Source organism: Melospiza melodia, chromosome 14 (genome assembly GCF_035770615.1).
Source record: "Melospiza melodia melodia isolate bMelMel2 chromosome 14, bMelMel2.pri, whole genome shotgun sequence".
NCBI classification, from domain to species: domain Eukaryota; kingdom Metazoa; phylum Chordata; class Aves; order Passeriformes; family Passerellidae; genus Melospiza; species Melospiza melodia.
Genome location: NC_086207.1, coordinates 6,808,500 through 6,829,334, shown reverse-complemented (window position 1 = coordinate 6,829,334; position 20,835 = coordinate 6,808,500). Strand labels below are relative to the sequence as shown.

Below are 20,835 nucleotides of genomic sequence, written 5' to 3'. Positions count from 1 at the left end.
GTTTCAAAGCAGGGTGGGAGTTAGATCTGATGGGGTTTTCCCACTGCTGTGGGTGTAATTACAAGGCACAGTATCTCATGTGCACTCAGATGCACATAGGAACACAGAAATAATGTGATGGCAGTAGTGGTTGTTCTGGAATCAGCCTGTGGGCTCTGTGAATTGCCCGCATGCCCTGATGCCCTTTCCCAGATTCCTCCCTTCAGCCTGGAGCTGCTGTTCTGTGTGGGTAATGACAGAACACACCAGCTTTGGGCATCCTGAGACACTGCTTGGACAGCAGCCTGGGTTTGGGATTGCTGCACACGTGGTGCACACCATAGCACAGTGTCAAAGTTTGGGTTTCTGCTCATTCCAAAGGCCCATAAGCTCAGCATCCTCTCACAGGAGGTTAAAAATTCACAGGCCAGATTCCTTTCAGGGGATTTGTAAACTGGCAAGGTGACTGTCTCTGAGCTATTTACCCACACTTTCTGCACAGGCAGTGGAGAGGAAGAGACACTCTCATCTCTGAGGGTGAATCACCTTTGAGATGTGACCAGCTCTCAGATGACATGCTGCCCATCCTTAGTGCCCAGCCCTGCAGAACTGATGTGTAAGGCTATTGCAGCAAGGAAACGGGGCCTCGACTCCACAAGCAAATTACATGCCTTGGAGATTACTGGAATTCAGCTGTTGCTGGAAGAAGTTTCATTTTTATAGTGTTTTATGGTAGACCTGACACAACCAATTGTACTTGAGCAATGTCAGGCAGCCAGTCAGCACTGCAGGCATTTCTGGGAATGTGCTGGTGGAGAAGAGCACACTGGTGCTCACGTGCCTCTGCAGAGCTGCTCTGCTCTCCCCACAGGTTTTTGGGATGAATCACCAACACATAGACCTTCAAAAGTTCATGTAAGGTTACACAGGCCATAAGGTAACAGAGAGCGGCGAATGAGCACCTTTACAGTGTGGCTTTACATAAATAAGCAAGATAGTTCTGCCATAGAAAGGCTCCTAGGAAAGCTCAGCTGGCTCAATCACTCATTCCTGACCTGCAGGGAAGCCCTGGGCTGTGGCTGCTGCCCCTGTGCAAGATGGTGACAGAGCCCTGGGGACAACTCAAGAACCTGGAGCTGATGGCACAGTTCAAAGTGTTTTAAAGAAAAAACATAAAGGCTTGACAGTGAACAGAAATGCAGGTCCAGCAGACACTGTGGGTCAGAGCTGTTACAGCAGGGCCCTGGCAGGGGCAGGGGGCTGTGTGGGGCAGGAGGAGAGGCAGAGGATGGATGTCTGTGGCCCTGGGAAGGGCGGGCCTGTCCCCGCTGCACCCCAGGGCACTGCAGCAACTCAAGTGAGTTTGGAAACAGCTGCTCTGAACTTTGTGTTTGGATACTCAGGAATTCTGCTAAGTGTCTGCTGCGTTACAAGGAGCAGCTGTGCTACAGCAAGGCCGACTGGGTGATCCCTCTGTGCTCCCTGCTTATCTCAGTGCTCTCTGCAGTGCCTGATTCCCAGGGAGAAGCACTTGGACTTCAGCTGGAAGGTGTGAGATAAATGGAAATGCACATGGGTAATTGTTGGTCTGTGCAGAAGTGCCAGTGAAAGGGAGAAGAGGAGCCAAACCCCACGGGCTGTGAGAGCTGAGCACTGTGGAGGTGGGAGGGATGGCTGCAGGATAGGGAGACCTTCCCCAGCAGGATCAATAGCTGAAGCTAGCACACAAACCCCATGGTTATCAGCAGAAGGCCAAGCTACGGCCATTTGTCAGAGGACAACATTATCACATCTGGCAGGACTGGCTCTTCCCAGAGCCAGGATTTCACAGGCATTCATCACCTACTCTCCACAGGGTGTGCTTTGTCCAGATTATGCCTTAACTAGCAGGCAAACAAAAATCTGTGAGTCCTGGGCATGGAAGCAGCCGTCCCACATGGTGCTCATGCCTTTCAGCATACCCAGTGCTGGTATTTTAGTTGGAAAGGGAGCGAGAGGTCCCAGTCTGCAGGAATACATGGATGGGCATTACTGCATTCTTATTCTTTCACTTTTTAACCCAGAATTAAAACAATCTTTGCCTGAACTTTGAGAAACAAAGTAACTCACAGCCATCACCCAACACTGCAGTTTTGTAAAGCAGATAAAGTTCGAACAAAGCACTCATTTGCTGTTTGAGAAGACACAGAGATATGATGGAGGGGCTGAACGTGGACAGGCAGGATGACAGGAAATCCCCAGGCAGCAGATACTCGTGCGAGAGAGAGCACGCACTCACTGCCGCTGCTGACGGAAAGGCATTCGGACGCCTTGGGCTTCTGAGATGGAGACAACCGCGGGGGAGAGACCCGTGGTGAGAGAAAAGCTGCAGGAACTCTGCTCAGCCGGGCCTTTAGGAGCCCCGGCAATCGTCGGAGACAGCTGGAGACAGTGGCTTGGCCGGGGATGAAGGGCGGCGGCCGCAGCGCCGAGCAGCGCTCGCTCCGCTCCCCGCCAGCCCCCCGCTCCCGTCAAAGGGTCCCGTTAAATCCCCCTGTGAATTCCCCGTTCCCTGAAACGGGGCACCAGGTGCTCCCACAGGGCTCTTCCTTCTGGAGCCGCCCGCGGATGGAGGTGCCCGCCTCCAGTCGGGATTGATGGGGTTCCTCTGGCAAACACCGCACCGAGCGCGGCGGGGGCAGGCCGGGAATGCGGGGTGTGGGAAAGCGGGATGGGAGCGGGGAATGCGGGATACGGGCAGGGAGAGCGGGAGGGGAGCGCGGAATGCGGGATACGGGCAGGGAGTGAGGGGTGAGAGCGGGGAATGCGGGCCGGGAATGCGGGGTGATAGGAGGGAAAACGGGATGAGAGCCGGGAATGTGGGATACGGGCCGAGAATGCGGGATATTGGCCGGGAACAGGACGAGAACCGGGAATGCGGGATACTGGCCGGGAATTCAGGGTGAGAGCCGGGAATGCGGGATACGAGCCCGGAATTCAGGAAGGGAACCGGGAATGCGGGATACTGGCCGGGAATTCAGGGTGAGAGCCGAAATGCGGGATGAGAGCCAGGAATGCGGGACACTAGCCAGGAATTCAGGAAGAGAATTGGGAATGCGGGATACCGGCCGGGAATTCAGGAAGAGAACCGGGAATGCGGGACGAGAGCTGGGAATTCAGGATGAGAGTCGGGAGTGCGGGATGAGAACCGGGAATGCGGGATACTGGCCGGGAATTCAGGGTGAGAGCCGGAATGCGGGATGAGAGCGGGGAATGCGGGCCGGGAGCGCGGTGCAGCGGCGCGGACGGGCAGCAGAGGGCGCCGTGGCACCGCGAGCCGAGCGGGGACGGCGCCGGTCCCGCTCCCGCTCCCGGGCCTGATCCCGTTCCCGGCCCCTGCTCCCTGATCCCGCTCTCGGCCTCGCTCCCTGCTCCCGGGCCTGATCCCGCTTCCTGCTCTCGGGCTTGATCCTCTGCCTGCTCCCGCTCCTGGCCCCTCCTGCCTGATCCCGCTCCAGCTCCCGCTCCCGGCGGGCCCTGCTCCCTGATCCCGCTTCGTGCTCCTGGATCCCGCTCTCGGCCTCGCTCCCTGCTCCCGGGCCTGATCTCGCTGCCCCGCGCCCCGGTGAAACCGAATCAAGCAGAGCGAGCCCAACGAGGGACACCCGAAAGGGGCGGCAGGGAGAGCCCCAGGGCCTTTCCCCAGGTGCTGACAAACCGTGTGCCGCTCCTGACATCTTTCCAAGCCCTCAATGCAGGCAGGGAATTTTAGCTGAGTTCCAGCCGCAGCACTTTGTGCCACTGCCATTGGATATTGTATAGTTTGGATATTGTATAGCTTTGTGCAAATTCTTGTTGAAAAAAACTGAGGAATTATGATTAAAGAGTAAACACTTAAAGTGTAAGCAAGGATTTCCTGGAATTTAATAATAAACTTTCTGAAAGGTAAGCAGCAAAAGGAATCAAAAGTTTCCCATGACACAAAGTGATTCCTGAGGATGCACTGCTGCTGGGGGCTGTGGTTGGCACCTGGTCAGGCATTCCCTCACTGTGCTCAGTCTGCACAGCATCCCTCCACTCTCTCTTCTCCATCACACTCCTCTCTTCACAGCCCACCTTACATGCCTTGCACAGTCCAGCACATTGCTCTCACTGAGGTTAGCCTCAGAGCTGGACATGGCATCTGGTCAAATTTGGCCAAAAAAAGAGGAAAATGCTGGGATGTGAGGAGACCTCAGCTTCCAAAGCTCTGGGTCCAGCACCTTCTGTTCCCTTGGAGCTGCCCTAACAGGGAAGGGAGGCCACTAGAGAGGGTTCTATGGGAGAGAAATTAAAATTTTCTGTGGGAGGGAGCTGGCCTCTTTAGCCAGAGCAGCTCCAGCAACGTGAGCCAGTGGAGCCATGCACAGGGCACTGCATACAGTGCACACGGCAGCTCAGGCTCCAAGACACAAAGAACTGAAGGGAAAGGGATGTGTATTAAACATAACACCTCAGGGAATATAGGAAAGAACTGATTTCCACTCTCGTTTTCCAGCTATTTCTCTTCTCCCTCATATATTTTCTTTCCCCTGTACTCCAGCCCCAAGCACACACAGATGTTTCAAGCACTGACTCCCCTTGCTCTAACACCCATGAGAGATTTAGAGCTGAGCCACTATAAATATGCCAGTGAACAGAAATGCATTAAAGGATTAAAGCATTCAGCTGGAACCTGTAAAATTTGGGCTTTGGGGTCAGATTTTTTTTCACTGTCTAGTAATACACCTTTGTTGTAGACAGCAGAGAACAGCAGGGCAGAGGAGTCAAAACCAAAAATAGCTTTAAGTATCACAGCAAACCATGTCACTGAGGAGATATATAACCATCAATTATGCAAATGAGAACATTAATTCATTAGCTACAGTCTCCAGATTTTCCTGACCTCTGTCTTAATGGGGACACGCCTCATTTGACACACAAAACAAAGGAAACACAAGGATGGGAAGAGACTGGGGGGTGAAGGCCATGGGGAACACTGAAATTAGATAATCTTTGAGAACATTTAAAGTAGAAGGGAATAAACAAAAATACATGTCCAAATGAGCTTAAGGAGCTTACAGAACCAGAAAAAAGGCACCAAAATAAAAAACTCAAGGTGAGAGCTGCAGGCAACTGCGCAGAGATGTCAGCAGTTTGGGAGCTGTGAAACTCACACTGTGCTGGGCTGACTGTGGCTATCAGCAGTGATGGGTTTTCACCTTTCCAAGCTACACTTACCTCCTACCCTTAGTTCCAGCTATAATCAGTCCTTGGCCTAAAATAGATTTAAACTTCTCCATGGCAACAAAGGCAAAATCATAATTGGAGTGGTGTTTGTGCTACCTCCACAATAACACATCACTTCAAGCACTATCATCTTCAGGAGCTGAATAAAAACCACATGTTGAGAAAAAAGCATGAAAAATGCTAATGAAACACAGGACTAGGGAAATAAGAGGTGAAAGGAATATTAAAGCACTCAAGTTCACTTTCAGCTTGAAATACACTCTTTTGTTATGTTCAATCCTGTGTTACATGACTTGAGTGTTAGGTCTGTTAGGCTGAGAGTACTCGACATTAGGAGTTTTTTCCTTGATACCTCCATTTTAATTTGCTTGGTTTTATACCTTTTCTCCTACTTACAACTTTGTAGACCACCCAAATAAACCATCTTTCCCTTCCTGGTGTTTACAGCCCTTGAACACTGGCAGCTGATTACCATATCTCCCCTAATGATCGTTTGGCCAGGCTATGCATATCTAATTTCCAGCCATAATTCAATTCCTGCAGCACCCCTGCCAGCAGTGAAAGTCATTGTGTTACAGACCTTCTAAGGCAAAGGCAAGGACCTTTTTTACACCCCTGCAACATGCAATTAACACAATCCTGACCCCTTTCCCTAGATGATTCATAAAGGGGTCAGACACCCAGCCAGGGCAAACATCGCTTGTTTGCAGTGGGTTCTCACAGAGCTGGGTGAGATCTTTCTCCAACCCCATTGCTGGGAGCAGAAATTGGTGGGAGCAGAAGCTGCTGGAAGCAGAAATTGGGGGGAGCAGAAGCTGCTGGAAGCAGAAATTGGTGGGAGCAGAAGCTGCTGGGAGCAGAAATTGCTGTCTCCTGCACTCGCACCAGCAGAGCTGACACCTCATTCTGCTGAGAATCTTTTAAAACAAGTGCCATGGCAGTTTTAAAAGCAGCTGGAATGCACTCCTCAAGTCCAAGGCCTCTCCTGAGTGACAGATGAGAGCATTGCTCCCTGCCCACCCTCCCCACCAGGATGCCTTGGCTCCTCACGGTGGTGTCACGAGCTGCCGTGTACTGGTGTCCTCTCAGTGACAAGCGTCAGACAAAATAACAAACCCACAAAATACAGATTACAGAAAGAGAATCGGTCAGAGATTCTGCAGTGCTGTTGGGTCGGTGTGAAATCTGGTGACCTTATGAAAATGACACTGCAAAAAGCAGAGGGGAAGGCAGGCCCTGGCACAGCAGCAGGGTGGTGGCAGATTGAGTGCCACATCCTCCCCAGCACTGTGTGGGTACAGCTGAGTGTCACACACCAGGACAGGCTGTGACACAGCCCCTGGCCACACCAGGGCTTGGAACAGAGCAGGATGCATGGGGTCACCTTCTAGAAAAACAGCTCTGCCATTCAGCTGATTATCAAATCACAGGTTCTGATGAGAAAATCCACCAGGTGCCTTCACAGAGTTGGCACATCAGGCAATGCTTTGCACCATCCATCCTCTTTTCAGCTCTGGAAAATATGCAGCTATCTGCCTGTTAGCAGCAGGGAGCAGGGCCACTGCAGAGTACACTTAACAGGCCATCCAGCCAGATTGACAGAGAATGATGGGCTTTACCTGAAATTGGAGGCTAAACCCCAAGAAAAAAGAAGTCATCTCTATTTAGAAATTGTTACAGCAACATACCTATAGCTGGATCCTCTCCTTCCACCAAACCCATTGTGTTTGACAGCCACCAGAGCAGCTGCCATGCCCAGCATCCCCCAGCACTGTGCTGAGCTGTGGTGCCATTCCATACTGGGAGGAAACACTGAAATAACCTGGCACAGACCCCTCCTGCCCCTCAGCTCCAGGCCTGTGTGTGCTGCTCCCAGCAGAGCCTGCCTCCATTGCATCAGAGCCAGCTCAGCACTTGGGATGGATGGGACACGAATCTATCACACATGGCACACATCTAAACTTTGTGTTACTCATCATGTTCACAAGAAATTTACAGGCAGGGAAAAATAAACATATTAGCTTGCTACATGTTGTTGTAAGGCAAAACCCCTCACAATTCAAGACATGAGCCAGTCATGAGTGCACAGGAAGTTTATAAAGTCATTTTGACTATGATTAGGTTTATTCCATCACTGTCTATTATGCAAACACTTCAACCTCCCTCTGATGCAATCAGAATTAACCAACTTTGGCAATGTACTACTGGACCAATGACCTATGGTATAGCAGGAAAATGCCTTTAAAACATATTTGCAACCTTTTTCCAGCCTGGCCTCTGCTGACAGGGGATGCCTGAGTGCAGCTTAGACCCACAGCTCCAGATTCTGGCCCCTGAACAAGGTGCCCTGGGGCTCAGAGAATGTAACCTTTATCATTACTTTTATCAAACTTTTATCATTTTGTCATTACCCAGAACAAGTGGCTTTAGATGACCCATTCCTAACCATACCTGGTACCACAGACAGGCCAGCACTGGCTCACTTCGTGAAAGGTTTTGCTTTCTTCTGGTGAAAAGCTCACCCTGAAACACCCTATAGATGTGTGAGACATGAACTGAGGGTCTGCAGCTTGGACATTGAACTGCAGAGAATGAGCTGGGCTCTCAGAGGGGGAGGAGATCAGAAATTGTCATTCTTGCAAGAGATACTGGACAGATTTGCAAAGAAAAAAAATTAATTCAGCTTAACAAGATTTTGCCTGCTAAGTCCTTCAGCAGCCTGAAGGACAAAACTTTACCTTTCCTAAGCTTCAGCTCAGCATGAAAAAGTTTCCGTATTTCATGAAAGCAAATATTTGATTCTGAACTTAATGATAAATGTTAAATGATACTTTAAGGTCTTGACCTTACATTTTCACTGTCCTACTGCAAAAAAAAAAAAAAAGAATCCAGGAAAACCTAGGGAAATGCAATGTTTGTAGCTTGACAAGTACTCACACACTTGTCATTTTTTTTCCCATTTAAGTACTCCAGAGCCCTTTATAAAAGTAAAAAAATAACTCAGCTATCCTTTGCCTTGGCTCATGCAAGATGTACAAGGACATTCAAATTTTACAATTTTTCTTATGCAGGTCAGAGACTAATGCCAGTTTCTTTCATTATATTTGATACAGAATCCCTAAGGGGTACCTGAAAAAATAAGAGTGCATGCTAGAATAAAATGAACTGCAAATATGCAGAATTGTAAAGAGCTCAGTGATGCCTCACAGAAATGACTGAAAAACATTCCATTTAGAGCCCATCCAGAGTATCAAACAGGCATCCCACCAGGGATGGGCACAGCATGGGCTGCAGACTGTGAAGGTGTTAGGAAGAACAGGAGCAGTCATGCAGTGCACCCTGCAAAGACACTTTTACCAAAAAACTGAGTTTGACAAGCTCTAATAATGATCCTAAGAATAATTAATGTTCTCACTCCTCCAGCACATTCCTCCCCAGAAGGCAGAGAATTAATGGTGAAGCCTCCCAGGCTTTTCTGCAGATAAGCAACTCCAGCAAAAGAGACAATGGCACAAACTCCCTCTCTGTGGAAGGTGTGGATGTTTCACCACCAAAGCACCGGCTCAGGACTAGCAGAAATTTGAGTAGAGGACAAAAGTTCCCTTCAGCAGTGGCCTGGCCAGGGACAGTGCTGGACATGGAATCCCAGCAGCTCCCAGGCTCCAGAGCCTGAAGAAACAGGACACAGAAGTTTCCAGATGCCACCAACATAAAGAACCTTGTGCTGTTCTACAACCAAGAGGGAACAGGAACCTCACCCTGCAGAGACCTGCAGCACATTTCTGAAACACCTTTTCTGTTATTCATGCCTTTCTCGACTTTTTACACAGGGAACCAGATTTAATTTGTCGTCTTGCAGTCATCACATGTGAAACAGATACAGCAGGAATGTGAGCTCCTTTATTTCAGGCCTTTTGCTTTAACCACAAGAACATCCATCTATGCTGTGTAAGAGTCAGCCAGACCATGAGAACTGCATGATACAATCTACAAGGAATATTTTTAATGATAGAGCATTTTTGAAAGCAGATTATGCAGGGATACTTTTAAAAGGAATTAAAATGTGATTTGGGTGTAGTCTCTACAGAAAGACAAATATAATTCATTCTTATCTTTTCCTAACTGCCTCCTTTTTCACTGCTGTCAGGAATCTTGCATGAAAACATATGATTTTACACCAACAACGCCTGCATCTTGCTCTTCACCAGATATGACAGTCTGTATGCAACATGGCAATCTGGGAACTCTGGAGGGAATTACATCAGCACTTTGTGTCAAAGTTCTGTTTTCCATTTGTATTAGGAAGGATTATTTCAGCATCCAAATCAATATGACTGTGTGGCAGCATAAAATCTATTGGAGAAAAGTTTACAAGTAAGGTCTTATCTCTGGCTCAAGGAACAGATGTGGGAAAAAAAGACTGAAAATAGGGAGTTCTCCCTATAGAATACAGTTAAACAGATAACAGTGTCATTGGCTGAATGCTGGAACTATGGAATTAACTGTTCTTTGTTAATTCAAACTTTTAACAATTGGATTGTGGTAGTAAGTAAAAGCAGCATGTTCCTTACCAGTTGGCATCTTTAAATTAAGGTAGAGTATCTATGTAAAAAATTTACTTCATTTCAAGAACTCACTGTTGGAGGGGCACCAAGCACTGTCATGGCATGGAGGAGTAACTCTGAGCAGTGCAGGAACCAGGGGGGCAATAAAGCATTCAGAAAAATATTCCTGTACCCATTTGTCCATTAAATAGAATAAAAGAAACAATAACTTGGAATCCTGTTTCAAATATGGATCTTACTCTGATGTCCAGGAAACCATTTTTCTGCAGCTCACAAGTGACAGGTTCCAGTAAAAGATCAGCCAGATTTTCTTTTAAAGGGTGAGTTCTGTCATTGCATTATATTATATTACTGCATTAACTTGTATTTCTCTCTAACTTGGTGAAAAATGACAGGGAATTGTAGGTAGTCATTTCCACTGGACACGTGCTGACCTTTACCTGACCAGAATGAAAGAGAAGCCCAATGTCAACTTTAACCTTTCTATCCAAACTACCACAGGGACAAACGCATGTTAAGCAAACCTGAATGTGCAGCCAATTATCTTGGGCTTTTCCAGACTGACTTTGTGAAGCAATTCTGGTTCAATCTGCTCAAAGGAGTGACTAAAATACAAGAACAGGTTCACTCTGATAGCCAGGGACACCTCTGCCTTCCCAGAGGAGTTAAACATCTCTTTCCTGGCAGTCCCATCCTGTGGCACATCCCTGCCCTGAAATGCCCACAGCAGCTCTGCAGCACAGCCACTCTCTGGAAAAATGGAAAAGTACCATCAAGTGTGACTGACCCACTGCTGGCTTCCCAGACAACAGCTTTTATCTCATCCCTACAGGATACCACCTGTATTAGCCAAGTACTTTGCTAATTTTACTGTTTGCAAGTACTATTAATAAATCTTATCGTGGAGACTCTGATGAGGAATTACAGATCATGTGGCTGGCCAATGACTTCCCACATCCCATCCTGGGAGTACCTGAAATAGCCAGCAAAACATCTCAGTTACAGCCCAGGACCAGGTCAGGGACAGATTTCCTGCAGCTGTAGCTGGCACAGCTCCCACCAGGCAGCATTTTAAGGCCTCCTCCTCTTCTGGCAGACTCTTCTGGGGAAAAACCAAGAGCCAAAGCCCTGCTCATCCAGTCCAAAAAGTGGACTGCTTTGGAGGGGAGCAGGACATGATATTGACTGTGAAAATTAACCTCACAGTCTTTCAACAGAGCTTTGCAAAGGCAAACAGTCCACTTTAGCTGAGATTGAAAATGAAATGAGGCATCTAAACAAGACAGCAGGGACAAAGCAATAGGGAAGACAAACTATTTTAGCAATGGTGAGGCCAGGATGTTACAGGTTCTCCTGGCAACCTTGTTTTTAATGACAAATGAAAATTGTAGAAGTTAAAGAAAGGAGTTTCCCAAATTCTTCAGGTTGTGATAAAATGCATCACACTGAACCAGCCATTCAATTCATCAAAATGCAGATTTAGGAGAAAACGCAAATAAAAGTCCAGATAAACTCATGGGAATCAGGTCCAGGTATAAGTAGACTTTAATTTCTCTTGAGAAAGCCTCTAAACAATCCAGAAGGTATTAGTGACACAACTTAGAAATGATGGCCAATGCCTGGATAATGGAAATAATTGACCATTGTCCAAGCTAAAAGGAAATGGGGGATTTTCTGTTATTTGGTGTTTTCCTGTCAAAACTCTGTGCCAAGCTGGAAGTCATGTGTTAGGCCAAACAGAGCACATGTCTTAGCTAAAAGTCAAACAGAGAGGTCAAACCTGATCCACTTATGCCTTCTACCCTTAAATCCTATGTTTGCAAGGGGACAAGCAGGTTTTCCTGCTCCTTCTTCAGCTTTTAAAGAAAACAAGACTTTAAATCTATTTAGAGGCCCTTTCTGACATTCTTTAGCTGCAGTTTTTCTCAATCAACCTAATCTTTTCCCATCGAGCTCCATGCTAATCCCATTTTGCTCCACTCCTTAAACTAATAAAAGATTAGAGTGACATTTCAGAAAGGGCACCGTATTAAGCAGCTTCTTTCCCATCTCAGCAGACCAGGGTGCACAAAACGTAGTGAACAGGCCATTAATCTCATGGTAATGAGGTGTCAGAGTGAATGGAGCCCTCCTCCCTGATCCCTGGGAAGGGTGGGGACAAGGAGGACACTGCACCCACCCAGAGGGCAGCAGCTCCATGGAGTGTTGTTTGTGTTGTGTGCTGGTGGCAGCAGCTCCTGTCCCACTCTGCCATGGTGACCTGGCCAGCAAACATCCACATCACCCCTGACACAAAACAACCTTTGCCTCTGTTCTAATGAGCAGCACTAAACTGTTTATCAGCCCCAGCTGATCAATTAGGATCAGCAGCCACACACAGAGATGTTTTTCACACCTATCCATCTAGCTGGTGAAATCCATGGGCAAACTACTCCCTTCATTCCTACAGGGGACAAGCCAGTGCTCTTCCTGGCAAGATGTCTGCATTGGTATTATCCACTTTGCTTTAATACAGAAAGAATGTTTTCATTTTCTTAAAAATGCCACCATTTCCCTAAAGAAAAAACCCTGGGAGGCTCAAATGTCAGCAAGTGCTGAGAAAACTTTCTGAGAGAAGTCTGAGGTGGGTGATGCGTGGTGACATCCATGCTGTCCCCTGCTCTCCCCACAGTGTGAGTGGGCTGGGAATTGCAGCTCTGCTGCACACACAGTGCCAGGAGCCTGTGCCCAGCCCAAAGTGCTCTGTGTGGTCACTGCTGCATCTGTGCTCACAGCAAACTGGAGCAACAGGGCTTGAAAATAACAACCAGGGAGAGGGATGCTGAAGGAACCATGGAGGAAAAGGGCAGCACGTCCCTCCTTCCTGCAGAAGTGTCTCCATGCATGGATTTCACTTGTACATTTGCTTTTCTTTCTTGTGAATAGTGAATTAAACCTGTGGATTTCATATCCTCAAAAGCCAAGTGTATGAAGGTCAAACTATTCTACAATTTACTTTTGTAATTTGTTCTTTTTTGTGGTTGTGTAGGTACTACTGATACAGGCAAGAATTTCCTTAAAATATTCATCCCATAGAAGAGTTCAGCCCTCCTCCTTCTATTTGAGGCAGTCTAACCGTTCAGTTGCACATTCACGGTTCTGTCTTGGTACAGTCACTTAATGCTAGATATCAACAAAGAAACTGATTAATTGGAACTATTTCAAGGACAAAATTCACCAGAAGCTGAAACTTTACAGTAGATTAGAAAATGCATTTTTCTACAATTACAGGAGGACACAGCATCACTGGTATTGCCAATAAATGTCAATTTTTACCTGTGCAGCCTCCAGCTAAGTCTTTATTCTGACTTTCTCATCTAATTACATGCATAAAAGAGATACCTTGAAGTAAAATAAAAGGTTTTTCTGCAAAGCACATTTCTTAGAAAAATCCCACCTCTGCTCACCAGTTTTGGAAGCCAACTGCCTTGGCAGAGCTCAGCCTCTTACCTGTACACTGTGGTGGGTGGGGAGCTCAGGGTGTCATAGATGAGCCTCACGTGTCCCTGGTACAGCTCCAGAGCCAAAGGGTCATTGTCTCCTTTGTACAGTAAGATGCCATTGTCCTTGTCCGTGGCTACCTGTGAAACGTTCATAACCACGTGAGGGTGCTTGGGAATGATTCATAAAAGGAATAAACCCGTATTTAACATCAAACCAAAATAATACATGCAATTCTAATATGCTTTAATACATCATATGTGTGAGCAGCAATGAGAGCAAAAGCCAGGAGGCACAGAAAGATCTTTGGGCTCACACACAAAGGTCAACTTCCCACTTCACATGAGAACCAATTTTCAGTTGTCTTCTGAACCTTGGACCAGTATCAAAACCCCAGGACTTCTGTCTGCTGAACAAGCAAAATATTGTCCAGGGAGGCCATCCTGTTTGAAGAAGCACCATGACATTGAACACCAAGTTGTACAGGATGAAACACTGTGCTGTAGGGAGAATCAGTAGGAAGACACAGAGCACTCCCGAGTCATCCCTGGCTGTGTTGCCAGTCTGGGAATCAGAGTCTGGGGGGATTCTGGAGGCAGCATGTGTGCCCACAAAGGTACACTGGTGCCTCAGTCCCTCCTTCACATTTCGCTGATTTTAGAGCAGACAGCTGGCTCACAATTTTTTCCAGGACTTTGGCCACCAGCCCCGGTTCCATCAGCATGAGATACATGCATGTTACAGGTGAAATGTCTCTATGCATGGATTTCGCTTGTACATTTGCTTTTCTTTCTTGTGAATAGTGAATTAAATCTGTGGATTTTGTATCCTCAAAAACCGAGTGTCTGAAGGTCAAACGACTCCTACAGCTTACCTTTGTCATTTGTGCTTTTTTGTGTGATACAGGCAAGAATTTCCTTAAAAATATTCACCCCATAGAAGAGTTCAGCCCTCCTCCTTCTATTTAAGGCAGTCTAAGCCTGCAGTTGCACATTTAGCACTGTTAAGTCACAAGTGACACAGAGACAGGCAGAAGTGGCATAAGCACTCCATCCTTACTGCAACTGCTTCTTTTCTACACTGCTCTGATACAGGTGGGCCTGATTGGTCATTTAATCAATACATTTCACCTGAATAGCTAATTAACAAGACACCCATTTGTAAACAATCTTATGAGAATAACAAGAAAACAAATATTAGAAAAATACCACCTATAGGTTGTTTTAATAATTTGTTATCATTGCTTATCTCCAGATTCCTAAAGTCTCCTGGGCTGATTCTTATCTACCTTTCTCTCTCTCTGGCCAGGCTGTCACATTCACTGTTCTGTCTTGATACAGTCACATAATGCTAGATATCAACAAAGAAACTGATTATTTGGAACAATTGCAAGGAGAAAATTCACCAGAAACTGACACTTTACAGTTGTGGGTGTACCAGTTGTGGCTTCCTCTGGGTCTGGATTGAAGGCACATGAGGCAGCAGTTCATGTTGGGATTCAAGTGTTTGTTATTTCTTATCAGTAAAACACTCCGAGTACTGAGTTTGGCAGCTTTTCATTAGAAGGCACAAAATGGCCAACAGTCTCTTGTTACAAGGTCTTTTAAGACTGAACTATCCAATTAAGAAAGGACATCTAGATTAAGAAAGAACAACCTTTTAACCCAATAACTGATCCTACAGAGCCCACAATGGGGACTTTTCTGCCCAATTACAAAATGCCACCAAAACCCATGAAGAAGAAGGAAGAAGAAGCATGAAGAAGAACGCCAGGACAACACTCTGTGCCCCTCCATCCTGCTTCCATCCACAAGTGTTTATTACTTCTTATCAGTAAAAGAGTTTGGCAGCTTTTCATTAGAAGGCACAAAATGGCCAACAATCTCTTGTTACAAGGTCTTTTAAGTCTAAGCTGTCCAATTAAGAAAGGACACCTAGATAATTTTCCCTTTTAACCCAATAACTGATCCCACAGAGCCCACAATGCAGACTTTCCTGCCCAATTACAAAATGCCACCATAACCCATGAAGAAGAAGGAAGGAGAAGCCCAGAACAACACCCGGTGCCCTCCATCTTGCTTCCATCCACAACGTCCTAAAAATCCCAAAACCTGAATTTCTCACCAAGTGATGCACCCACACTACTCTCTATAATCTATTTCACACTTTTGTGGATTCCAGGCTATCTTGAAGCCTGGGAAACTTTCTCCATGGATGAGGGTCAAAGTCAGTGCTCCCCTGGGGATCAGGGCACCCCAGAACAAACAGAGAAACATTCCCAGTGCTCTGGGTTTCCACAACAGCAGATTAGAAAACGCATTTTCCTCCAGCTACAGGAGGACACAGCATCACTGTCACCACCACCGAACATCAACTTTCACTCCTGTGACCAACCTGCAGGGAGATGTTGGCCTGGGGGCGGATTTTGGCGGGGGGCAGCTCCACGTAGGAGTCCTTGCCCACGAAGTTGACGGTGATGAGCTTCTCGCAGCGCTGCCCCGCGAAGCCGGCCAGGCAGCGGCACACGGGCTCGTGCTGCGCCACCACGCACTGCGCGCCGTGCTGGCACTCGTAGTTGTCACACGGGCTCGTCTGCAGCAGCACCATGGGCGGCGGCGTCTCGCAGAACAGCCCGCTGCAAAGGGAAGGGAAACTCAGCCTTGGGTCACCAGCACTTTGTTGTATTTGTTTCAGGTGCTGCTGGCGCCTCGGAGCGTCAGCATCACGCCTGAAACAGAGGCTGGGCAGAATTAAGAGAATAAAAGCAGAAGGTCTGAGACAGAGTAGAAATTCTACAGAGTAGAAATTCTCCAGGGTAGAAGTCCATTTTGATTTAGGTGAAATGTACATCTTTGAGTCTATGGTTAGAAAACATAGCTATGTAGCCTGACTGCAAAAGCCCAGGCTCAGAGAAACTGCTTTGGTGAAGGACAGAGATAAGGGGGGGAGACAGAGGGTGATAGAGAGAGGCAGAGACTGCTGTGAGAGCAGGTCAACTTGACCTAGGAATTCTTTCTGATAAAGAAGAACTAGCGGCAAATGTCACGCAGAATTCATAAAAATGAATATGTATGAACCTACTGTGAAATTGTATGCATATGTATTTGAGAGGGGGATAAAAAGGGACCTGAAGTTCTCAGAGGTACACGTCTTCTAAGGACAGTAATCTCCACATGTGTCCAGTGCTGGAATAAACATACCAGCATTACAACTTTCACAAAGTTGTGGAGTTTTGTTTATCTTTGCAAAACAGGTCTTTAATACTCGTGTTGCGTTGTGATTTCGGGGTATAGCTCAGAACCTCGGGTCCCTCCCCTGCTGATCCCTCCCAGGTGTGTCAGTCACTGCTCCTTTCCCCTCCCGGCACTGTCTGTCAGTCCTGGCACTCCAGGAGGGCGTTGAGTGATTGGCGGATTCAAAGGATGCCCTCTACCCCTGGGGGACATTGAGGCACTGAGAGCAGCCTGAACTGCCCTCTGCTCTGGTTCTTCAGCTCTGCAAGGCACTGCAGCCTGGCTGAAACAGCTTCCACCCATCTGTGCCCTGCAGAGCTTCCCAGTGAAGCCTGTGAGCCATTTAAACCCAAACCTGAGACCTCCCCCATCCTACATCTGTGATTTGAGTCTGCTCTGCAAACAGGGAATCCCTTTCCAGAGGTACCACAGAACAGAGCACTGCTAACCCAGCCTGTGAGCTCCCTTCCACCTAATGCCCATTGTTTTGTTTTGTCTTTGGCAGCAAGTAGGAAACAGAAGGAAAATCAGTGCATATAATTTTAATTTTTTGGAGGTTAAAAATAATCATAATAAAAAATCCACGTGACCCACAACAGCCTCCACTAACAGAAAGCAAATGTTGGAAGAAGCCAGATTGTCTGTGCTTAGTGCTGCTCTGAAAGATTCCCCAGGCTCCTGGTATGGCTCCTGCACACCCTTGCTTGCTGTGAAACCCCCCCTGGTGCATGGTTTTAGCAGGGCAGCTCTCCTAATACTGGCACCTAGAACTTACATTAGTGACAGGTCTGTGAAGGCCCTTTCCTTTTTAATTTTAAATATTTTTTATTAGTATATATTTAGAAATAATTAATAAGATTTATTTCCCCCAGCAGTGGAATGTGGAACACAGCCTGCCTTCCTTCCATAGCTTGTCCAAGTCCATTCTGCCTGGTACAATCTCATTTATTTAAATAATCACTGTGAGCTCCTTGCAGCAGTGTGTCCCAGTGGAGAGCCCAGGAGCATCTGCAGCACAGAGGAGCAGTGCTTCCATCAGGCTCTGCAGATAATGTGTGCTTCCCCACCAGAGCAGCATTTACCAGGCAGCACCACTGAGAGGCTGATTGCTGGAGGGAAGCTTGGAGAACTCAGGGTTTATTCAGCGGGGCTCACCAATTCTCTGAAACGTTTTCATCTGCAGGGGGCAAATGAGTGCTATTTTGGGAAGAAAACACTGAAAACTTTTCCAGAGGAAAGCAGATTCTGCAGCTGGGAGGAGTTGGTGAGTGCTAAGGAAAGGTGCTGCAAGGAGCACAGCTACACCTGACCAGTGAATGGGAAGGGGTGAAATGGGAGAGTGAGTGTGTGCATGGTGGCACTATTGATCTTTGGGGCTGTCATGAGAGCCTCACTGTGCATGAGGCCCTGCCTACCCTGCTCAGAATTACCCAATGCTCAGCTGTGTGAGGATGGAAGTTTTAACATCTTTTTAATGTGTGGCTCTGACACACAGCGTAGCGACAACCATAAAATCATTACAGGTCTGTGCTTTTATTACAACAGCATAAGCTCTGGATAATTGGGAGGGCCCTCTGCAAACTCACTGCTGGGAAATGATTCCTGATACTTCGCCAAAAAACTTTATTAATCATCATCTTAGGTCTCCTAGTTACCTTTGTTGGGCCACCCCTCATGTTTTCTCCTTTTCATCAACACTTGCAGCCTTCAAACACGTGCACAGTTATCTCCTTGTCACACATCCCCGTGCCCAAGGCAGCTGTGAGGATAGGGGAGTCTGTAACCCTGAACATCAGAAGGCTGAGCTCTGTCAATCACCATATTTGCATTTGTAATCTTAACAGGAAAAAAGCCCAAACCTCAGAACCCCCTTCAGAGCAGCACAGGCCTTTAAACTACAAAAGGCTTGAGTCATGGGAAGAATAATGAGATCATGTTTTGTTAGCAGAATTTTAATCCTGAAATCAAACAAGATCAGGGACTGTTCTGCATGGAGAACACATGGGACTCCATCTTGCTGTCTGCCTTGGCACAGGGAGTGTAGTAGTGCTCAGTGTGAGGTTTTCCTCCCCACAGACCCTTGTCTTCCTTGCATCTTGCGCAGGAAATTTAGGGAAGTGGCATGGACTAGTGGAAAAAAGAAAGCAAACAGGAGAACTCAAGTCAATCTGGCTGTGCTGTTGACAGGCAGTGGAATTACTTTACTTGCCCATGGTTTCCTTGGGCTGTGAAGTGCTGTCTAAGCTGGTAGTTGAGTTTTGGAGCTCAGTGTAGAAAGATTCCTCTCCTTGGAGGACTGTTAGTGGAATGAGAGCCCTCATTTGATCAAGGGAGAAGACTGGGCTGCTCCAGGTCCTGCTCTTGATGCCCCTGGTGTGAGACCAGACAACCTGGGGCACTGTTTAAATTGCCAGGAGAGCTCTTTGGTACATGGGAAGGGACCAGACCAACCTCCCACCTACCCCTGCTGCTCCACCCAGCTGTGTCAGCTCAGAACATCTCTGACCAACACTGTGACTCTGCTTTCCCAGAAAAACCCCTCACATTCATCACTGCCTAGTGCTTACAGGCCTTAAAAAATCAGGGGACTTGCAGCAAAAGTCAGCCCCATGTGATGACAGGCTGGAGTTGGCCTTGACTCCAGACGTGGCTTTGCAATCCATTTCTCAGCTCTAACAATTGGCTAACACTGAGGATTTACATCCCACAGTCACGTTAGTCTCACCAGTCACCAATCTGCAGCATCCCTCAGGCCACCAAATGGATTGCAGCAGAGAGTGAAACATGGAGAGAAGGGTGTGAATTTGAAATTCAGAGGATATCTGATACCTTGTAAATAACAAGCCTGATTCTGTGAAACCATGGGCTGACATCATGTTTTATATCAATGCCTGTTCAGGGAAGGCTGTCTGCTTTGCAACAGAAATGTGTGTTGGGAGAGAAGGAAAAAAACCCCAAACCAGCAAGGATGAAAGCAAGAAGAATGAAAACAGTTGCAGATACAAAGCAGAGAAGATGATTTATAAGTGTTCATGCAATTTCTGCTTTGTCAAGACTGATCTTTACAGGTACTCCTTCTTTGTCTCATGTGTGTATTTCAAACACAGAAAAGGTTTAGCTGGAAGGAAGCCAGTATCCAGCCCCAGGCAATGATTAGTGAATCCATTTGGAGGAGCACACTTATCTTTGACAGACAGAGATTTCCAGGAGTCAGATATATTGGCAGCTGTCAGAATGAGAGGCTGGAAATTTACAGCCTGCATCATTCTGAGCTCGTCCAAGAGACACAGAGACACTGCCACAAAATCCTCAGACTCACATTTTCCCTGCAGCCAGTTGGTAGGGTTCATAAACACAATTTTATTCTCCTTTGCTCACTCTGTGCATGCAGGTTTTATCTCTGTATAACTTAGGTGAGTGTGCTAGGTGGTGTGCTCTGTGTGTGAGCAGGGATGGCTGGGGCATTCACTCACACGGCACTGCCCCAAAATCACTGCTTTCCAAGCAAAAATATCCAATTAACTTGTTAGAACCTCCTTTTAATCAGGGACAGGCACCTGTTCACAGTGGGGATTTGTCAGATCAGTGCTGGAGAGGATGATGGGGATGGGAGATCAGGGCTGTGTTAGGGGCTGATGGGGATGGGAGATCAGTGCTGGGAGAGGCTGATGAGGATGGGAGAGGCTGATGAGGATGGGAGATCAGGCTGGGTTAGAGGCTGGTGGAGGTGTCAGATCAGGGCTGGGTTAGGGGCTGATGGGGATGGGAGATCAGGCTGGGTTAGGGGCTGATGAAGGTGTCAGATCAGGGCTGGGTTAGGGGCTGATGGGGATGTCAGGGCTGGGTTAGAGGCTGGTGAGGATGGGAGATCAGGCTGGGTTAGAGGATGAATGGGATGGGAGATCAGTGCTGGGTTAGGGGCTGATGGGGATGTTAGGGCTGGGTTCAGGGCTGATGGGGATGAGAGATCAGTGCTGGGTTAGAGGCTGGCGAGGATGGGAGATCAGTGCTAGGTTAGAGGCTGATGGGGATGAGAGATCAGTTGGTGAGGATGTCAGGGCTGGGTTAGGGGCTGATGGGGATGTCAGATCAGTGCTGTTAGAGGCTGGGGGGGCTCGGGGCGAGCCCTGCCGTACCTGAAGCCCTGCGGGCACACGCAGGTGTAGCCATTGACCGCGTCCACGCAGGCGGCGCCGTGCCGGCACTTGTGTCCCACGCAGTCATCATCATCCACTTCGCAGTGCTTGCCGCTGTAGCCCGGCAGGCACTCACACCTGAAAGGCACAACATCCCTGTTAATGGCTCCTTTCACACCGGCAGCCCAGCACCTG

The 20,835-nt window shown here is 47.5% G+C and overlaps 1 protein-coding gene across 4 annotated transcripts in view; it reads right to left on the bottom strand.

Annotated features, from left to right (window-relative positions):
* SLIT3 (slit guidance ligand 3) overlaps positions 1–20,835 on the bottom strand; it is a 491,085-nt gene that overhangs the window by 12,375 nt on the left and 457,875 nt on the right. For all 4 annotated transcript variants that reach the window (XM_063168563.1, XM_063168565.1, XM_063168564.1 and 1 more), the window contains 3 exons: positions 20,641–20,778; positions 15,666–15,906; positions 13,281–13,411 (listed from right to left, as the gene is read on the bottom strand). In XM_063168563.1, coding sequence (XP_063024633.1) covers positions 13,281–13,411; positions 15,666–15,906; positions 20,641–20,778 — 510 coding nt within the window. The remainder of the gene's footprint in view (positions 1–13,280; positions 13,412–15,665; positions 15,907–20,640; positions 20,779–20,835) is intronic.